General features: G+C 32.9%; 2 protein-coding genes across 5 annotated transcripts; one reads left to right on the top strand and one right to left on the bottom strand.

Moving 5' to 3' along the window:
* Positions 1-3,752: 3,752 nt before the first annotated feature.
* Positions 3,753-13,341, bottom strand: LOC140750209 (uncharacterized). Of its 2 annotated transcripts, none has more exons than XM_073083624.1 (9): positions 13,157-13,341; positions 12,905-13,054; positions 12,562-12,691; positions 11,768-11,931; positions 11,001-11,218; positions 10,403-10,580; positions 10,009-10,075; positions 7,446-7,861; positions 3,753-7,363 (listed from the first exon to the last, which is right to left on the bottom strand). In XM_073083624.1, exons 1-9 carry the CDS (start codon positions 13,218-13,220, stop codon positions 4,449-4,451), a joined length of 4,302 nt encoding a protein of 1,433 aa, XP_072939725.1. In that variant the 5' UTR covers positions 13,221-13,341; the 3' UTR covers positions 3,753-4,448. The 2 variants fall into 2 exon arrangements, with proteins under 2 accessions (XP_072939725.1, XP_072939726.1); XM_073083625.1 differs by having other exon boundaries at positions 11,768-11,850.
* A 908-nt stretch (positions 13,342-14,249) lies between these two features.
* Positions 14,250-21,405, top strand: LOC140750210 (protein FAM76A). Of its 3 annotated transcripts, none has more exons than XM_073083628.1 (8): positions 14,250-14,511; positions 14,654-14,718; positions 15,951-16,054; positions 16,606-16,715; positions 17,700-17,809; positions 18,028-18,137; positions 19,152-19,273; positions 19,798-21,405. In XM_073083628.1, exons 1-8 carry the CDS (start codon positions 14,416-14,418, stop codon positions 20,032-20,034), a joined length of 954 nt encoding a protein of 317 aa, XP_072939729.1. In that variant the 5' UTR covers positions 14,250-14,415; the 3' UTR covers positions 20,035-21,405. The 3 variants fall into 3 exon arrangements, with proteins under 3 accessions (XP_072939729.1, XP_072939728.1, XP_072939727.1); XM_073083627.1 differs by having other exon boundaries at positions 18,025-18,137; XM_073083626.1 differs by having other exon boundaries at positions 14,251-14,511; positions 18,016-18,137.
* The last annotated feature ends 885 nt before the right edge of the window (positions 21,406-22,290 follow it).

The following is a 22,290-nucleotide window of genomic DNA, read 5'->3' as shown; positions in this document are numbered from 1 at the left end:
ATTATCCAAGAATTGAGTATTGTTTTGTAAACGAGTATCTAGGTATATACCTCAACATATAAGCTCTCTGATCGTCAAATATTAATAAATGAGGAGGCGAATTTAAAAAATAAATGATGTATTAGAATTCAACAATAAACTAGCTTATTTAGGTATGTGACCACCATCAAATACCAAAACCGACCAAAATCAATAGCTAAACCAAACATACCTACATAGACGTACTATAACACGTACAAACACACATCGAAGCTGTAACCGAAATTTAATTAACGGTGAGAGCTACCTATGTACTCATGTAAGTAAGGCAGTACGAGGCCACGTGGAGATGCGACAGAGCTATTTGTGTCAGGAGCCTGCATCCGTGACCCACTTCCCGAACTCCCCTTCCCGAACCCCGTCGACGCTGCCGACATTGCCGTATACTTTGGTCTAGGTTATGTCACACTGTTTCAACTTTGCGTTCGTATCGCTCGTTTACCGAAAATTGTAATTGATCGGATTTTTTTTTTTGTGATAGAACTGATTGAATATGATCCCATGTTCTCGTATCCGAATGTTGTAGGTACCTAATGGACGTCTTTTTCTTACTTTTAATCCAAAATCCTTATTTTTGGCATTTATTTAATATCGCGAAATAAGCAGGTTATAAGGGTATACAACATATTCTTATTTGTCGAAATTTAAATAATTATATTATCCTCATTTTTTATGTATAGAATGATATTTTATGATTTTGAACAAAAGATTATAAAAATACACATAATTAATTAATTGCTGTTTTGATCAAATGACAATTTACGCCATAGCCTTTCGATATTGTAATTCCTAACTGGCACTTTAAAGAGTAAGTAGGTCTATTAGTTAGGTTTTACTAAGGGTAAGAAAAATATAAAAATATCGTACAGAAGAGCGATATAAAACTTTTTTTTTATAACTGTGACGGCATATAGTACATAATAGTAATTATTATAGTAATGTACCTACTCGGTGATATCAATGGGTATAGGTAATGTTAGAAATCTATTCAAATTATTTGATTATAGTATTATTTTTATAATATACATACTGTGTGTATGTATAAATATAATGTGTATGGTACATACAGAGTTAGGATAAAAAGAAAAAGAACGCGTCTTCACGATTGACTTTTATCTTGAGCGGGAATAATAATACTTATAAATTGGTTGAAGAAATAGTTTTATTTTTCTATCATCATCATCAACCCATTACTGTCCCACTGCTGGGCACGGGTCTCCTCTCAGAATGAGAAGAATTAGGCCATAGTACACCGCGCTGGCCAAGTGCGTATTGGTAGACTTCACATACCTTTGAGTTTTTTTTTTTATAAATCTCTCAGGTATTCAGGTTTCGTCACGAGGCCGTGTTTCTTAACCACTCGGCTATCACTGGATCAAAGCCCAAATTTTACGTAAAGTAACTTAAGCCTATCTACCCTTAGATTAGATCTAAATAATTATAACCATAACTTATAATACTGATAATACGTTTAGGTTACATAACGTTTTATAAGCACAGACCTGTATAAGTATGAAAGAGTTTTATCGTAGACAATCGAATTACTCGAATCACTTGAATGCCTTCTCACAACTGGAATTTTCTGGTAATCAAAAATAAATTTTGGTTGAAATTGATTAGAGTTAGACCAAGGAAATTTCAATGAATTATTTCGGTTATTACTACTGTACCCTTACCATGAGTTTTTACGTTTTGACAAATATGACTGTTTTGGTATTTGTTTACGTATTGGCCTATACAATTTCCAAGTTCTGACACAATCCGCTTGGGGCGCTGATCGGAATTTATATGGGCAAATACGTAAACATATACCAAAACAGTCATATTTGTCAAAACGTAAAAACTCATGGTAAGGGTACTGTTTCGACTTAGGTCAAAGTTCATCTAGCTTACACGTGGCGCTTACAAGTGGGGCGTGGGAGTGGAAGGGTGGCGGACTATGAGCACATGACAATGATTTAAACACTGAATTTTAGACCAATTCAAACACCGAGCGCTAAAGTGTCAGGCTCGCCAGTTTTGCATTTTTAATAGTAATTATTTATTAATGGTGTATAATATACACTTCTAGAATATACACTTCTATCATCATCAATTGAGTATTTCCTGACATTTCCTTTCAAAAATACTTTTATGAATAGCTTTTATGAATTCATGAACAGATACTTATTTGAGTATCATTCGCAAGTCTACATTTTGATTTGTCCGTTGACGCCCGGTTGTAAAGTTTCTATGTCCTATAGTTCATGTTATATATTCTAACCTTTTTAATTTAATTGCCTACCCTATTTTTAGTTTGTAGTAAAATTATTAAATCGCGTTATTATAACTATGTGATACAGTTAGAAGACTAGTAATTTGTGTGCAACAAATTACTTGGTACCCACGTCGAAACTCGCATGCGTTTCACAGTGCAAACCCCATTAGTAGCCGATTTTTCCCGAGATTAGCCAATGCGCGCACGGCAGCGCTCAAATTAGCATGAGTAATGAACGGTTCGCGCTACTGGTGTCACGATTGCCTCTAATTACAATATCTAATTAAACGGAATATCATAATAATCGCATGCGCTCGCTACCATCAGCAAATTAAACGCATACGCTTGTTCTCTGAACTAAACGTATAATAACTCAAATAACTACTGTTGATCAGTTTAACTGTCGATAATTAGGAGGGCTTAAACTTATCGTTTTCATAAATTTGTTGACTACCCACTTACGAAACCAAATGAGTACCTACCGCGATGATGATGATATATTTCAATGCAAAAAAAAACTCAATTTCAATGTAAATTATCGACTTTTGGTTGGAAAACAATCACTTCCTTTTCCGTATAATAGCGCCACGTTCGTGTTTTTAGTTATTCTACTGACAGCTACATATTAATACATAACACAAAACTTCGTAACTTGGCAAAACGAATGTTATAAAATACTTATACATTTATCTTTTTTTGGCTATAAAAGGACGCATATAAAATATAACTGTAAGTTGTACGGCAGGAACGGAGGACGATTTTTTGAGCGAAGCAAAATGTACTAGTTCTAAAGTACAATCCTGAGTGCACTGTGCTGTGTTAAATTCTATAGGTATGTGTCCCAAGGAAATATAATGTTGTATCTGGATGAATACTTAGTATATAGTATGCCTATATAGTACTTATTAAGAAAAATAAATGAAGGTTTTAGATACATACATACAACTCATTAATAAATTCATATAAAATTGTATATAGATAAAATAGTATTGGAAAACAATTATATTGTAAAATCGGTAATTTCTATTAAACAAGTAATTTTATAATTTTCATCTCATCTTATAAAAACATGACAATTTATTATATTTCATTACTTACGCAAGGAATAATGAAGTAATGAATAAGGATAATAGGCTTTCGACATTATTTATTTTAATGTTACAATAGCTGTGGTATTGTTTTAGTTTGTCATTTATCATTACTTCCCAGAATTTGAGCCTTGTAATCCACACTATCCTATGGTGGAATGATACAGGCTGTTTTTTTAAGGACTCGTTAAATTCCCGGCTAGGGAAAATATTTAAATAACTATCGATGCCGCTTTAATTTTTATCTAACTCTGCCTTGTAACTCCATATAATAATCAATATTATTTTCACCATAGATTTCACCATGAAGTCTCACTTGAAATATCCACCTGTATAGTAGGTTATTGTGAAAAAATAAAACAAATGTGTCTTAAAATATTACTATATTTCTAATGCGTCTAGCACATCGCAACAATTACAATAACAAACTATAAAATACCTAATAAAAGGGACTGTACAAGTTTTGATACAATTCAGAACAATTAACGATGTTTAACACAGTGTACTTCGATAACTATTTAGAATCACATATCATCAACACTAGTATAAGATATAACAAAAAACTTATTACTCTGTCAAATTATTACCACATTACAAAATAAGGCAAAAACAATAGCTTAAGAATAACAATATATCATAAGACCAATTAGAGAAACAATGGTATGTTACCGAAAATTTACAAGGACAAAACCACGGTACAAATATCTATATAGATCCTTAAAAATATCTATCTAGATCCTTATACCGTGACAAAACTAAGTTCAATTGATACTTAAAATACAAACACGACAGTCTTGTAAATGCTTAAAAAAGAAAACTGTAACGACATATTATTTATAATGTTGTTTTATAATCAGTAACATTTACAAAAATATATCATTCGTCATTTGCGTCTTCGACATGAATCATACAAAGGTACTATAGGTATTTATATGTACATTATATACATTACTATATTTAATTCCTTATATTAGAAAGGTAGTAATAAATTCGCATTTTAATCGACAATGGATGGGTATGGCAAATATAGATAACATCTTTATTTTGCCATTATACTTTGTATGCTATGGGCCATGTAGCTTACTTAGTACTGATTCGATGTCCATATTTTGAATACTTTTCGAATTCAGTATGTATGGTGTATCGGTTTTGACCTTTTTATTGCCATTTGAAGAATCATCAGATGTACCCATTTGAAATCTTTTCCTCTTTTTACTTTCCGGCTTTTGTTTTACATCATTTTCTAACTTTTCTACTTCTAATACAATTTCAGTTACTGTTTCAAATTCTCTTGCTTTTGGGCTATTTGGTTTTAGTGGTGTATCAAGACTAGCTAATGTTGAGTCAAATATTTCGTAACACTGCGCTTTTCTCGGGGTATACAAAGTATCAAGACTGACAGGTTTATCGTTAGTTATTTCATTAGAATCTTCCACATTTTCCTGTTTAGACTCATGTTCGTATACTGTATTAAAAGGCATCGCTCTTAATCTTATAGCTACGTCATCCTCTATACATATTTCCATTGAGAATGTTTCTTTAAGTTTAACTTGATCAGTTGGAACAAATTTTACCTCATCATATTTAAACGTGAAATAATTATTTGTGTCTTCGTTACAATCGTGAACGGATAAATCAAAATCATCAGTATCATCCGCATCTTGCACGATTTCTAAATTATTGGAAGTACTACAATCAGATTCAATACTTTTGTCGGCTTTCTTTGTTTCTACTTCAGTATTATTGGATATTATAGGACATATGACACTTTGAGTCGGTTGTTGTATGTTACTCAGACTTTGGGTTGGTGGGTCTAACAAATCCCTTTCTATCATTCTAGCAGTTTCCACGTCAAAACCTCTTTTAATTAAATCTACTTGCAAGTTACCTTCTCCTTCAAGGATATTTCCTACACTATTAGGTACAGTCGTACTAATATACTCTTTAATTTTTGTTATTTCGTCACTCTCGTTTGTGAGGCTTGTATTTTCTTCACTGGTTTTTGATTTCGATTCTTGAGACGCATCATCCGACCAACGCAATGGTAACTGATCCGTATCCGAATCACAATAAACATTTACATTCGTGACTTGAACTGTATCAGGTTTAGAAATTTTCTTCGTGGTTTCTGATGAATTAAACCTCGAATTTCCTGAATTAAACATTTTAGTGCAATGAAGTTTCCTTGGTGAAGAAGATTTTCTCTTAGATTTAGTGGAAACGGGTGCCTGTGCTGCTGGTAAAAAGCTAACATGTTTTTCTTTACCAGTCACCAGTTTTTTCGGTTGAGGTTTTATATACATATTTGGATTATAATTACCACTCTTCTTTCTTCCTCCTCCCAATACTTCTTTTACAGGTGTAGTTCGTCGTGGTTTTATTTTCATAAATGTGTTGGGTGTCTCTTTTTTCACAGGCGATTTATATTTCTTAGTTCTTTTCTTTGGTATACTTATTTTTTTCTTATTGTCATACTTTTCTGATTTGTCTACATTTTTATCAGATTTGTTGGTACTAATGTCACTACATGTAGAAGATCTTTCCGTTTTATCATCAATATCTTTCATTTTGTTAACGATAGGACTACTATAGTTATAAGATACATTTTTAGTACACTTCCGGACTGGACGCGACTTTGTTTCACTTGTTTTTTGGATAGAAACATTGACTTCAACAGCTTCAGTTTCTTTAGTTATATTTGATGTTGATACAGATTCAGACTGAGCAAATTCCATTATTTCGGTGGGCATAACATATTCTTGGTCATCAGGCTTATAATAAGAACCACCACTAGAATAATCCGTTGGCCGGGACGAATACGATGATGGAGTATTCTGAGTAAGTTTAGGAGTATTCAAAAACCTAGGTGTTGGTATATTCGTAATTTTAATATCTGACAATGGATCGTCAGGTAGATCTGTGCCTAAAAATCTAGGCGTGTCCATTTGAATATCATAGAGAGCTTGTTTATAAGGAGTTTCCAACAAATCTGAAATGTTAAGCTTAGCACCTATTTCATTTTGCAAGGACATTCTTTCCAACTCAGGAGTATCTATGGGTTCATCACTATTATTTGATTTACTATGACTTTTGTCAATCTCTGTCTGTCTCTCTGTCGGATCATTATATTTTTTCCGACTAACAATATTGATCGTAGGTTTTACAGGAATAATAGCTTTATCTTGTATTTTACCTTCAGTAACATCTGTACTTTCAGAACATTTGGTTTTTAATTTTGTGCTTCTATTTTTAGGCGTTACTTTCTTCTCTTTCTTCACACTTGACAATTCTTTATCATGTCGGTCTTTAGATTTGTCAGCATGGTTCATAGGTGAAACCTTTTTCTTTGATTTTTTTAACTTTTGTTTTTCAATGGTTTCCGATTTTACAATATTCCCATTTCCTACATAAGCAAGGGCACGTAAATCAGAGTCCCAATTATATAATTTTATACTTGCTTTAGTCTCTTTTGTCGGACCTTTATCAACATCTCTTGAATTTACTGTTTCTGGAATATTAATACATTTATTTACAGAAGGTTCACTGATATTTTTGTTCAACAAAGGCAAACTAACAGTTTCAGAAGGTGTTTCAGTGGAGGAACATCCGCCTTCTACTTGTTCACTAACACCTTCGTGTAAGATTCTTCTAGGTGTTGTAAAATCTAGGACTCTTATGTGAGAAGTGCGTCTGGGAGTTGACGATGATTTTCTTTTCGGAGGGAGGACATGGGGCGTGCTAGTCTTCAAACTGGTAAAAGTATTATCCTTTGGTAAAGACCCATGACAGGCAACTTCAACAGTTTTATTTGTTTCATTGTCATTTGTATGTTTCTGACTATTTTGTATGGAACTCTCAAGAATTGTGTTGTCAGTTTGATGTGGGTCATCATCACTTGCTGTTATATCAATGGTTGGACTATCTGTGTTACTTAATAAATTATTTTGAGTAACCTGAGACACAGCCTTCTTAGACGCACCTGCAAAAAGAATTCTTGTTTGTAATATGCACTACACAATAAATACAATTTTATAATTATCATTAAAAAAAGTAATAAGTACCTGTGGCAGGAACAAGAATGATAGTTGGCATTGCCATGATTTCATCTTTTGTATATTTTTGTTCTACATGCGGTGTCTGTTTGTAAACTGGTGTCCCATTTATGAATAATGTCTGCATTTGTAGTAAAGGATTTGAATTAACATTTTTCAAAATTGGAGGCATTTTTACGTCATTATCAAGTTTAACATCTGATATTATTGTAATTTTTGGAGAAATTGCCTCTTCAACATTACTTTTAGCAGATTTCCACAATGATTCCTTAGATGCTAATCTAGGTAAGTTATGTGAAGTTTGGTTTGAATATAAATTCATATTTTTATGATCACTTCCAATTTTTATTAGAAATGGTGGTCTCATAGCGCCTTGGTTAATGTTTGTAGAATTTGTTACGTTGTCAGTCTCATTTGTACAGGTTCTGGAATAACATCATATAGATAAGCAACATATACAGGGTGTTTTTTCAAAGGGTACCCAAATTGACACAGATGGTTCAGAAGCGGTAATATAACCGATTTTTGAAATAAAAAAATAAAAAAAATATTAAGAAATATTGAACCATTTTATCCGCTAAATACAGAACTCATGGACATGATTTCAACAACGAAAATTTTCATTCATAAGTTCTGCTATTTATTATCACACACTACTCTGAGCGCTCGCACACAAACATAAAAACTATGCAGGGAGATATCGGTAATATTCGGCTAGCGATCGCCTAGTTTCGTACAACCCCTTTCCCCCTCGCCCTCGCAGACACCTGTGATGCGCAACCGCCGCCCGCCGGCCGCCAGTGGCGCCAGTCAACCGTGACCGATTTTCGAATGCGTTTGCTATTTTTTATGAGTGAAAATGGCGGCACAAAGTCAAATAAGTTATACGAACCGCGAGTATTATGAGATGGTACGGTGCTACATTTTAAGTGGTGAAAGTTTACGTGGTGCGCAAAGACTTTACGAAAGTGACTCTTTACCGCGTTTACAAATACATGGAAATAACTTAAGAGCACCTAATACGAGGACGATTTTAGCAGCTAACCAAAGGTTGTTAGATTTTGGACAGTTCACTGTGCCGGTCCATGCATCATCTCGAGGAGGTCATGTTGTAATTAGTCCGGCCGTCGAGAATGCTATTCTCGAGTTTTTTGAGCGAGATCCTCGTGCTAGTACCATCGACGCAGCCCGACAATTCGGCGTAAGCCGTTATTACGTGTGGAAGTTGCTAAATTCTTTAGGATATCATCCGTTTCATTATCAACGTGTTCAAGCACTCCATGACAACGATGGTCCTCCTCGGATACAATTTTGTCAATGGTTATTGTCAAACCTTGACTCTGTAAATATTTTGTGGACTGATGAGGCGTTATTTACGCGGGTAGGACTTTATAATAGTCACAACGAACATTATTGGACACTGAGCAATCCCCACGTAATTAAAGACAGCCATCATCAAGTGCGATTTAGCGTTAATGTTTGGGCTGGTATCATTAGTAACATAATCGTTGGCCCGTACTTTATCGAGGGACGGTTGTCTGGCGGTAATTATTTAGAAATGTTACGAAGTGTCATATCGGAATTATTGGAAGATGTACCCTTAGCATTATTAAATAATTTTTATTTCCAACATGACGGTGCACCACCCCATTATTCAACTGCTGTGCGTGATTATTTAAATAATGAATATGGTGATAGATGGATAGGACGCGGGGGGCCAATAGCGTGGCCACCTAGGTCACCGGACCTTACTCCGTTAGACTTTTATTTATGGGGAGAAATTAAAAGACTTGTTTACGTTGAGGAAGCCCAGAGTTATGAGGACCTACGCAATAAAATAATTACAGCTTTTAGTGAAGTGAAAAGTGTTCAGACACAAATAATGTTAAAAAAACAATTTAAGAAAGCGTGCTCAGCTTTGTATTGAGAGAAATGGACTCCACTTTGAACAGTTTTTGAAATACCAGTGATATGTAGACAATGTAAATACCAGTGTGTTTTATAAGGGACTTAAAGAAAGTTGATTAATTATGCAATTAGGTAAGTTAATTTGTTGTAAATAGTTGATTCCAATTTTTTAAATACGCCATAATAAATTAAACATGCACATTCGTTTTAAAACAATAAAGTCGTAATGTAGGTAGTGTGTATTTGTTCATTATGACGGTCCTAAGCCCGTGAAAAGTATGAAGGAAAAATTGGAATCTTTAACCGATCATTTATTTGTGTGCGTGTCAGTCTCAATGAAAAGAACCGCGCGTCGGCATACTTGTATTACGAGTTTGTGTGCGTTAGTGCTAGTGTTATTATCAATGACTGCGCGTACCATGCAATGGTTGTCCATAATGTACGCAGAATTTGGAATAACTTAGAATTAATGTAATTAAATAATTAAGGGGGATTTTAAAGTTTTGACATTTTGAACATAACATTATTGATGTCTAGAATATGGTAAAAAAATTTGGGTACCCTTTGAAAAAACACCCTGTATGTGTATAGTTACAAATTTATATAACAAAATTTACAGTATATGACTGAAATTTCTTATACATAAGAGCTACAAAATACTTACTGTAATACAACACTTTCTGAACTGACTGTACTAGAATCAGGTACAGTAACTTTAATGCTAGAACTATCTGAAACAAAAATATTTAAATTACTTTCTATACATCTTAAGAGCGAGAACTCACGCAGCGCGCACGGCTGAAAAAATTATCCGTGTGTTCTGAGCCTTAAAGTACTTTTAATTAACTGAATAACTAAAAACATTTTTTTATCTTTGATAATTCTTTGTTAATTGATATTCAAGCAGTACACTTATATATGTTAATTAAAATTAATAATATAGTCCACATGCTATACCACCCATGGTCACTGAACAGAATGAACAACCACCAAAATTATGTTCATTTTATATAAAAATCTACATTATCTTATGTTTATAAGCAAATGAATATTCTTACCAACGCCAGAAGTAAAGTCTTGAAAGGTGACATCACTGCTTATTCTCTTGCCAGAAACATTCTCTGCATTAATAACATTGATGTGTTTTGTACTTTCATTCCTCGTATGGCTAACTAAATTTAGGACATTATTGGAATCTTGTACTCTTTGCATGGAACTGGAGTTATGATCGTTAACCTGGAATAAAATGCATACAAACATTTTATTTTTATAAAATAAATTCTAAAATATCATCATTCAATGATAATGTTAAGTGATAACTACAGCCCAAGGACATATTTAATCTAAAATATAAAGCACAAATTCTACTCGAAGTTACCTTTGGGGCCACAGATTATTCAAAATTATAAAACAGCAACCTTATGTTGCTATAAAAAAGAAATATATGCAGTGGTCGTTTTTGCACACAAAACAACAAATAATCCTGCTATCTTTAAGAATTATTCAGAGGTGCAGAAATATATGTGTCACTGGTGCTACCAAATTGATGAATGCAGAATACAAAACACTTTATTTACATTAATCTGATATACACTTGCAAAAACAAAGTTAGCTTCAAGAAAATCTCTTAACATTTAAGTTTCACATAATGCTTACCAAAAAATTAGGATTTGCTGACAAATTCTTCTCAGTCACTGATGATATCACATTATCAGTGGTATCGCTTGCCTCAATGCTTGTACTATACAAATCATCAGTACATTTCCCAGCCTTTCCAGGTACATCTTTGACTTGATCAGAACTTGTGATAGGATTGAAGATGTTACTACCACTCTCAGACGCTTTTGCGATAAATCTCTTATATGATGTATTACCTGAAATGCCAACATTTAACATATTAACATCATGTTATTTATTATATTATTAATTTATCAGCAGTGATAGCCTAGTGGTTAAGAAACGCGGCCTCTCGATCGAGGGGTCCGAGGTTCAAATCCCAGGCACGCACCTCTGATTTTCAAATTTATGTGCGTATTAGAAATTAATTATCACTTGCTTAAACGGTGAAGGAAAACATCGTGAGGAAACCTGCATACCTGAGAGATTTATAAAAAATCTTAAAGGTATGTGAAGTCTACCAATACGCACTTGGCCAGCGCGGTGGACTATGGCCTAATCCTTCTCATTCTGAGAGGAGACCCGTGCCCAGCAGTGGGACAGTAATGGGTTGATGATGATGATGATGATATTTATTTGCAAATTATGTTGTTAAGACATACATTTTTAGGTTATATTAAGTTTACAAATATCATTAATAACCGATACATCTATGTAAAATCTTTGTTAACATTAAATTAGTACAGTTTCAACTGATAATTAAAGTTAGTGAGTATACCATAAACTTAATATACTTTGTAGATTACCTGGTAAATCTGCCAAGGATGTGGTTTCCACAGAACTTCCTAGACTGGTTGCTTCTATCTGGCTGGTGGTTTGATTGGTTGGTCTACAATCACAGTTTGGAAGCTTCAGAGAGGTGCACACTTCACATATGTTAGACTTCGAAACAGGGCAGTGCCTACTTTGTCTAAAAATATAAATTTGTAGGTTATATTCAAATTTTGCAATGTTAGTCTTATTATTATACCAAACAAAATTATACTTATGGGACATACAGAGTTGTTATGTAACATTATACACAGCTATTATTTTATATACATAACCCAAAACTTTCTAGCAATAAGTCATATCAACAAATTCATATTACAAACATTCTTAATTAATATAAACAAATCGAAATAGTTTTTAAGTGGAAATAAGTTGAAAAGATTCAATAGAAGAGACAGAATATCATCATCCCTTTGTCCACTTTCCCGCTACTCAGTATTCTAAGAACCCTATAGGGTTTCTTGCATAATGAGCTGGAATCAGGTAAGTGTTGGTTGGCACATACACAATATTGACCTTCAAAGTAACAACAAGTAATCTAATTTCCAAGTGCGCATGAAATATTTACCTACCTACATTATAGCTATAAACATTTTCACTATAAGTAGACATCATCACTGGAAAGGCTAAAACTCTAACATGCAAAGAAGCCCCTTTGCGTGTTAGACTTTTGGCATTTCCAGTGACAACTATACATGTATATTAAGAGAAAATTGTGTGCTAAGAATCAATATGTATCTTACTACTAATCAACTAATTCTGAACTTACCCCACTTTATCTGCACTTCCTTCTTGAATTTTATTAATGTCCACATGGTTTACAAGGAACTTAACAATCTCTAATAGATTAGTGCATTGAAATAACTTTCTTCTCAGGATAAAAGGTTTACATGTTTCCACTGAAAATAATAAACATAATTTTCAACCCAGATGTTACATGTAGTCCTTATCTATTAGTCTTAATGCACAATTAGGTAAGAATGATATATAAAATGCTAACATTTTAGCAACTATTCAAAAGCTTATCAAAATATACCACTATCACTAGAAGGTAAACAAACTATTTATATACCCACAACCAGTGTAAACTACACGTTACATACAATACGTACCATATATCTTGACTGCCCTATATTCAGCCAGAATATTTTTAAGTGACGTCATAAATATTCTGTCATATTCATTTCGGAAGGCATCTAAGTATGGGCTAGATTGTAGGAACTCATCATAGGCGGTCATAAGCTGTTCCTCTGCGAGGTACCCTATAATGAAAACAAAGGTTTCAGAATTAATCGTCACATACATTAGACGTTGTCCGTTAAAAAAAACTGCCGCTCCCGCCATCCCGCCAAAAGAAAACTTACCCAGGACAAGCTTAGCCAAATCCTGGCAGGGAAACGGTGGGATTGCAATTGTAATGTTACTCATTATAACGGCATCAATTTGTAGCACTTAAAACATAGTTAATGTTAATCAGAAATCTTTTAGAAAATCCAAATAAACATGAACCACGCACAACAACACAACTGACAATAACTGAAGAATGACATCTTTCTTTATTTGACAATGTCAAATAGTAACATAAATAATTGGTTGTGATCATTTTACTTTTAAACAAATTACAAAAATAAACAAATTATAGAGCCGTATATATAAAATATTGGCATTAGTTTAATGTTCTGTTTAAAATCTGATACAACTTATATAAATGATATAGCAAACTTTTCCCAGAATATTATTTTCAACCAAACATATTGTATTAAAGTATACTTAATAATCTCTTGGAATACTTATAATCCATGTCTGTCTAATGCAAAGAGTATAGTAACCTATGTCTAATGGTCCAATGTATTTATAATGTTGTCGAATCGGAAACATGTATTCCTGAATATTAATACAAATTAACTCATAATCTGAGCTCATGATATTGTATAAGAAATTTCTATGTATACCAAAAGTTTTACTTTCTAAATCCGTATCGATTTACAAATACTCTTAATTTTTATGGATACTTAGTCGTCAATCGATTTTGAAATCGATTGATCTTGTATTATAAGTGAAGATTTTAAATGCAGTTAAAATATTTTAATTTATCCAGTATCCTGATATCTCCTAAATGCTTTAAATGTGTATTTATTAGTTATCTACTAATACGCATGATGTCTTTAACTTATTTATGTAAATATCAACTTGTTTTACCTGATTTATCTCCTGATTTTACCTGATCTATCAGATCACATATTTTAAGAAATAATGAGTACACGCTGCTGTAATTACTTGTTATCCGTTATCGATTAGCTAATAAAACATTATTACCATTTATTATCATTTAGTATAATTTCTGATTTCATCTTTTTTGGTCTTGGACTTATAGATGAAGACTTGGAGGCTGATTGACAATTTCGTTATCGGATAAATAATTCATTCATTACAAACATATTTCACTCAATTCATTCAATAAATCTACAATCTTTTCAAGATGGCGGTGATGTCATTTTACAAGTCATAATTTTTGTTTGAACTTTGAAGTTGTTTGGCGTTGTTTTCTTAAATTTCGATTAGGAATTATTTTTATATTCTTTTGGTGATTAGTGATAGTATTTGTTTCGAATTCAATTTTAAAATGAGTACTGCAGCTACTACAGCTCTTTTTGCGTGTTCCCGTTGTTGCTCAAGACATCCTTTTGAGGAGTTATCACCTGGCGAACAGCTTTGTAAGGTAATAAAAGGAAATGTTTAAATAACACCAGTTGGTACTAATGTATAATTGTACCAAATTTAATTATGATACATGTTTATTGCGAAGAATACTACCGTTAGTGTGACGTCAATAATGACGCGTTTACTTTGTGTTATTTCAGGAATGTCGCGGATCTTTTCCCGTTGTTAAGTGCACGTACTGTCGATCAGAGTTTCAACAAACAAGGTCAGTGTTCCCATAAAAGCATTTGAAACGTTGATAACGTTACTTTGACCCAGAACTATCATAATTAATCTGAATTTAAGTTTGTACTTCATACGTGTTATTAAAAACATGATTTCTTTGCAAAAATAATAGATATCACCAATATTCCAAAATGTACACACAAATACATTAGTATTATTAACATTGAGAGGATCAACAATGTGTAGAATTGTACATAAACACACATGTAGCTTGAAATGAAATTTTTACATGGTTTTACTTCAACTTACATAAATATATTCTATACCATACAGATACATATAAAATACACTACAGAATACAATATTGTATACTCCTAAGACACATATTATAAGTTGTTATACTTAGTAAATAAATAACACTCAAATCAAATTGTTTAATACACACAACACATAATTCTATAGTGTATTCAATGAGAGAAGATAATACCAAAAACATTAAACATACATTATTTATCAATAATTAGTAGCTATCACATAAATTTCAGTCCACTTCTATTTCTTATATGATACACATGCATTTTAAATCTTATCCTATAAATTTTCTAAAAAATTAATCACGTGCAGATAACAGTGAAAAAGCTCATAATTAATTTAAGAGGACATGGAATAGGCATAGGCAGCAAATGATAATAAATAATGTAGATTAATTCTGTTAGTCTTTATTAATATAAAATGCTTTACTATTAATTGCTAAAGTATAAATACATTGCAATTAAATATGTAATTAAAAGTGAACATAATGTAAGCACTTAGCACACCTATACCTTTTTTAGAATTTGTTAACACTAGTGTGTTATTTGAACTCATTTGTCCCTTCCATACAAAAGAAAAGAGCATACAAATGTGTGGAAGTGAAATGACTTTGTATTATTTTGTCTTGTTGAATAAACTATAGAATAATTCCACACATAATAATTACTTAAACAGTCATAAATCAATATTATCTCTAAACAGAATTAGTAACTTGAAAGCACAAATAAGTATATAGGCTAAGTACCAATGAATATGAGAGTTGTTTTTTTTTTCAAATTTTGGTCTGTAATTTATTTCTCTGGCAAATTAATATAAATGATCCTCTTTTTCTTACAAAATTATCTACCTACCAGTATAGGATTATGTCAGGTAATCCAGCGAGCTTTTGTAAAATAAATAACAATCAAATACCTTCTTTTAGTGGTTTAATTTCCTTTAATATTATGTTTTTGGATTTAGTAAATCTAATACGTCATCTATCTGCAAGAAATGTGAAGCCAATGTTAAGGCTTATGGGAAGCCCACGGCGTGCGAATACTGCAACATCATAGCAGCATTTATTGGTGAGTAACAATTTCTATGAAAACCATTACCTTGTTTTCATTATTATATTGGAAATGGTATAAATTAGTTATTTTGAACGCAGCAAACAGTGAGCTGTCACTAGGAATTTTTTAATTTGGTTTGGGCATACATAAAAATAAAAAAATTCTGAGGTTGGAAAAGCCCTTGTAGTATAGCCCAAAAACCCCATATTGCTTGAATAAAATTTTAAAATTAACATGTGGGATTAGGTGGAATTTTTGCACTCAAAAATAACAAGTCCAATAGTATGTGTTACTTCAAGCTGAAATCAGTCATACACACAAAAAAATTCATTGAATTCCATTGACATGTTTCAAAAATTTGAATAAACCAATGCAGTGACACATATCATAATACGTTAAGGGGCCCGGAATTCCCAGGGAAAACCCAGGGTATTGGATATACTATCTCTAGTATATTCAAGTACATAATACAGTGCTTTGTATTATAACTTTACTGATAACAAAATAAAAAGGCTTAATCACTTATACCAATGTTGAAATTTATTTTATGAAATTGTTGTGTACAGGCAACAAATGTCAGCGTTGCGCTAATTCTGAAAGGAAATATGGCCCCGCGGTCACGTGCGAGCAGTGCAAGCAACGCTGCGCCTTCGACCGACACGATGATAGTAAAAAGGTAACATACATGGCATGTAACATTGTCCAAGTTTGGCTATGTATTTGCTATATAGTAGCGATGGGCGATTGTTTAAAAAAAAAACAATCGAATAAATCGACAATCTACGGAATCAACAATCGATTGTCGATTTATTCGTAGTAACAAAAAACAATCGAATAACAATCGACGTACGAATAACAATCGACGTTCGAATAAAATCGACCTGCCCTAAATGTGTCATGAAGTAACATGACGAGCAAAAAAAAAAACGGGAACCATGTCACGAGCGGGCATGACGAGCAAAAAAAAACGGGAGCCGTTTCAACGGGAAACTAAAACATCGAACAATCGAACAATCATCGACGAACAATCGACCAACAATCGAACAATTTCGATTGTTCGATAGTTATTCGAATACAATCGAACAATTTCGATAATTATTCGAATACAATCGAACACAATAACAATCGAATAATTCGATTGTTTTTAGTAACAATCGCGCATCGCTACTATATAGGTAAGGTAGACACGTTTTCATATCTAGGTTTGGCTTCAGATCTCCATGGGAGTCGGTGACTATCATCTAATCTTTTTTTATAGTAGAGAACGACCACCCAATCCAACTGATGGTAAATAGTCACGCATGGAGGTAATTTAAGTATAGTCCGCTCTGAATATAGAAATGAATCGCGTCAACATAGCAAACTGTATGATTACACTCGCTCGCAACAACTTCAGAGCGGACTAGCAATTTGGTGCGTATTATAACTTACTATAAAACAGGGTATTACCGATGTGTTGCCACTTCTGAGAACTAATATGATCGCCTCATACGTACTTTGGCTCATACTTTCTTGCTTTAATGCAAAACAGAATTCAAAATGACGAATTATGATATGGGATTGATTGATTGATATGTTTCTCTTTGCGTGTTTAGTGTGGGGCTGTAAGGATAGTCAGAATTTAAAACATATTCATCAGTGTTTCTACAATCTTTAACAGGTGGACGGTAAACTACTGTGCTGGCTTTGCACTCAGTCCTTGAAGCGAGCCCTGGCGCGAACCAAGCAACACCTTTCCTCAGTAGATAAACATAAACATAGGTCACATAAGTCAGTATTAAACTTAACTTTATTTTTCTTATCTACTTTCGTAAAATAATTTATTTTGTTTTATAAAACAGTTTTAACCTTTTTGACTAACAATTTTTTTGAAATTTCTGAAGTCTATTATTGTTATTGTTTAATATAAAAAATACTAACGTAGAATACAATTAATCGTCGTATTAAAAGAGAATCAAGTTTCCTACGATTTGCAGGTCGAAAAGTAGTCACAAGGAAAAGCGAAAGTCAGACATGATGAAATCAATGAATGCGAATGACTCGGCAATGAATGATTCACAACCATTAGAGAAGAAATCAAAAATGAATCCAATGCAAGGTATGTAATTCTTTTACACTTTCTGTACGTAAATTGGTAAGTACATGTTGAAGTTTATGACAACAAAAATGAATGGATACACTAGTCCTTGTGGATCATTATGTGAAATTTAAGGTATTTTAATTAATAATACTAAATATCATCAATAAATGTCAAATAAAAATAAGAAATATCAGTAGACAAATAAAAGAATTTGAAGGTGGTAGAACCCTTTGTGGTTCGACTCCGGCGGCACCACCGCCACACCTATTTCTGCCTCATAACAGCAGTGTTAGGCGCTGTTGTGTTCCGTTTTGAAGGGTGTGGTAAGGGAGACATACTTTTCTGAGGCGTTCCAGCTTAGTCCTGAGGGGTAGCGGCGCATCTATGGCCGACCTCAGGTAGAAATATTTAATTCTATCTGAGGTTGATCACAGATGTCCATTGCTTTGAAATGTGTATCAGTCAAGCAGTGAAAGCCTAATGGTTAAGAAACTCGGCCTCTCGAATGAGGGGTCTGAGGTTCAAATTCTAGGCACGCAATTTTCATTTGTATGAAATGATTTTTCAAATGCATGAAATTCGCAAATGTATGAAATGGTTTTTCAAAAGTTATGTGCGTATTAGAAATTAATTATCACTTGCTTAAAACGGTGAAGGAAAACATCGCGAAGAAACCTACAGACATTTTCCTGTGACTATTTCGGCCTAATCCTTCTCATTCTGAGAGTAGACCCGTGCCCAGCAGTGGGACAATAATGGGTTGATGACGTGTATCAAGCAAAGAATAAAAAAAGATCTCTGAATCACCCTGTGTGTTAGTCCTGTCTGTTCGTCATTTTTGCATTTTTTTTCCTAAAATGTGGCTAAATTCAATGGCTTAGCGGAAACCATAACTTCCGTGTATGAGTAGCTGTACTATATGCAGTACGATTTATTATAATTTGAATAATGTGGTTTTCCTTTTATGAATCAATAATATTTATTAGGGACATTGACTCAATTCCCGTAAATTTTCATTGTTTTGTTAAACAGGAGAATTGGACCCAAATTCGTCTGACCACGTCGTAGCCATGACTCAACTCAAGGAAACGATTGCCAGCTTACAAAAAAAGGTGCAGCAGAAAGACATGGAACTACTCGCCAAAGATAAATTGGTAAGTATAATCAGTCGCAACGAGGCACTGAGGCAGGAGCTGGGATTTTTTTACCGAGACTATAACATTGGCGGGTGTAATAGCATTATGTCTTCCCCAGAATCTGAGGAAGCCAGAATGCTTATCAAATTATATTGGGGGCGATAGCATTGTAATGTAATATGTGACGGGCTTTATGGGGGTGACATGGTCACTATGTGACAAAACCCCTTTTTTTTAATAAAGATTAAAAAAAAAGTATAATCAGATTTTGTTGACAATCATACTCTGAATTGTTTGAATGAAACCTTATATTTAAATGTCAATGAGGCTACATTGACATTAGTAGGAGGAAGTTCAACCCATCATGTGGGGAGTCTAGGGTTCAAATCCACCCAACCCTGTAACTGTAGTCTTTTAATCGGCATTTGGTCAGCATGATGGTCTATGTATAGCGTAATCTTTCTCGTTCTGTGAGAAACAGTGCCCAGAAACAATTAATGGGTTTGTGATAATTGTCAATAATTCCATTTTTTGCTTTACAGATAACAGAGCTGAAGGCACAGCATCACAACAACACAACAGATTTACGAACTGAAATGAAAAACAAAGAGCGATTAAATGAGACCAGATTTAATCTAATGAATGGTAAGATACAAAATCTATTAAAAGAAGTAGCAACCTTGAGTAAGTCCGCTAAGAAAAATAATAAGAATACAAAAACAGTGCTAGCAAATGCAGAGAACAGCGGCAGTGGCACGGAGAGCCCTATCACGAATTAGAACAATTTTTTCGTAACTTATTTATTAGTTTTAATAACTTTCAGACAAACTGGAAATATTTTCCTCTTATTTTTTTATCCTACAAATGGTTTCATTTGTAGTTTTTATATAATTAAGCATAAGTAGGTTTCAATTTGACGAGATGTTTAGTTAATTGTGACTATTCGTAACACCAATATTACAACCATAATATAGTGCTAAATAATTTAGTAGAAACCTGATGCGGGTTATATAGGTATTATTTGAGACGTACCACGGAAATTCAGGAAAATAATCTGAGATTATTTTTTACAATTCCATATTATAGTAATGAACAAGGTAGTGAGTTAGTGATTTTTTCTTTTAAATGCAAAGCCATTGTCGAATCGATCGTAAATTTCGCAAAGCAACAGTAGTGATTTCATGAGGGTTGATATATATATTTTTTACTCTAATCGTGTTTTATGTGTATTTTGTGATATTCAGTTCAATATTAGTAGGCCAATGATATAATTTATATTTGCCAGCTTGGTTTTTACAATGGGATACTTATGTTATTTTCGAATACTATTTGTTTTGTACCGTAATATTCTAAGTATATTTTATTTTGTTTAAAATCAATACAATATGTAAGGTTTGCACGATTTTTATAATTGGCCGTGCACCTTTTTAATTAAACTATTTTGTTATGAACATAATAGACAGTGTGATCACGATCTTTTGGCTATGTTTTTGATACAATACAAATAAAAAAATGTAACAGGTTACATTTCCGTCAATGTTTGTAATATGTCGGGTATATATTGTTTTATATTGCAACCGTTCACTACAAAAATAAATTATCTGTATATTAAATGCGTCGTGCATACAAAACTAATCATGATATTGATAAAACAATAATGACATTATATCATAGCCCTTAACATTTTGTGATACGAAAAATATAGGCGACGAAGTAACCATTCCTTTGGGACGTCAATTAAAAATCAGAATAATGCAATAATTGTGATTATTATATATTTGATTAGTACAATTCTTATAGTTTTATAACATAACTATCCTTTTCTTATGCCATAGTGCTACCATTGTACTTACATAATGCATATGGCTGGTGATATCCCCTTATGAGAAAAAAAAACAATTTTATTCCCTATACTAAAAATCTGCATAGCGAATATAGAAACATCATATCAGTGTATTTTATTTTAAGTGTTCTTTGTATTATGTGTGTGTGTACGATTTGTCGTAGTGTGATAAAAGTGCGTGTTTATATGAAAAATATAATTGCAATATACAATTTCAAATTTCAACGTTAATATACTAAGTTATGGGAGTGACGAAAATACCACAAAGTCTTTATTCGATTTACTGAAAAATATGATTAGAGTAAAACCGAAATAAATATAAACAAAAAAGAAAACAAAAAAAAACGTACTTTAGGTATTAAAATTTGGTAATTTTAAAAATGATAGTATTCCATAACAAAACGATTGAACCCATAATAATTATGTTTTTCTGATTCATTTGATTATTTTAATATAACTATAATAGTATTGATATTGTGTTAGCAAGAAAGGGTGTCATAGGTGCCTGCGAGGTTTTTAGTACGAAATACGACCGTGTGATTTCTTGTCCATTTTAATATCGTCTAGCACCTTCATCCACTTCTTTAATGGATAGATTTTGATATCAAATTTGGTATGCTACAAAATATACAGGTTTTTTTTTTTTAAATCAAACTACTTTAAAAAACATAGTCCCATATTTATCCTATCACGCTACGTGATGTGCACGGTGCATATAATTCAAATACATTATGATATTTATTTATATTTTTACGCATAGTTAGTTTGAAATGTAAAAAATGGACGTAGAAATCAAGTAGTCGTAACTTAACCTACTATGGTGTAGAGATAATATGGCATCCGGAGAATCTATTGGTCGATTAGGCCTTTACTTCTACATTTTACCATTTCGTCACATCAGAGTAACACATTTCTGTATCTTAGTCTTTTTGTCCTCTATCTACGGAATTGTAATACATTCTGATAGATGATTTTCGCAATACGGAGGTTGTGTATTTTCCTGTCTGGTGTATGTTTGGTGTACGGCATTTATTATTAGATATTTAAGGCCTCCAGTAAATATTTGAAACATTGTGACTAAAATATTAAATCGGAATAATTTTACTACACTAGATAGAATAGCCGAATAGTGTTGCTCTGTGGTGACGATTTATCGTCCCAGCACCGCCGTTGTGGCATGTTTCAATATTTA

This window comes from Epargyreus clarus, unplaced genomic scaffold, assembly GCF_041222505.1.
Source record: "Epargyreus clarus isolate Ecla_fem2 unplaced genomic scaffold, WU_Ecla_fem_2.2 ptg000019l, whole genome shotgun sequence".
In the NCBI taxonomy this organism is placed as follows: domain Eukaryota; kingdom Metazoa; phylum Arthropoda; class Insecta; order Lepidoptera; family Hesperiidae; genus Epargyreus; species Epargyreus clarus.
Note: the sequence above shows the minus strand (reverse complement) of the source record. Positions and strands in the feature narration are given on the sequence as shown.

Excerpts from the sequence above, each read along its gene's own strand:
- LOC140750209 (XM_073083624.1), bottom strand. The coding sequence starts at position 13,220 with ATGAGTAACATTACAATTGCAATCCCACCGTTTCCCTGCCAGGATTTG. Across the intron at positions 10,581-11,000 it reads CAGCAAATCCTAATTTTTTG|GTTAACGATCATAACTCCAG; the intron begins GTAAGCATTATG and ends ATTTTATTCCAG. Across the intron at positions 10,076-10,402 it reads AGACTTTACTTCTGGCGTTG|ATAGTTCTAGCATTAAAGTT; the intron begins GTAAGAATATTC and ends TTTTTGTTTCAG.
- LOC140750210 (XM_073083626.1), top strand. The coding sequence starts at position 14,416 with ATGAGTACTGCAGCTACTACAGCTCTTTTTGCGTGTTCCCGTTGTTGC. Across the intron at positions 16,055-16,605 it reads CATCATAGCAGCATTTATTG|GCAACAAATGTCAGCGTTGC; the intron begins GTGAGTAACAAT and ends TGTTGTGTACAG. Across the intron at positions 17,810-18,015 it reads CATAAACATAGGTCACATAA|GTCGAAAAGTAGTCACAAGG; the intron begins GTCAGTATTAAA and ends TACGATTTGCAG.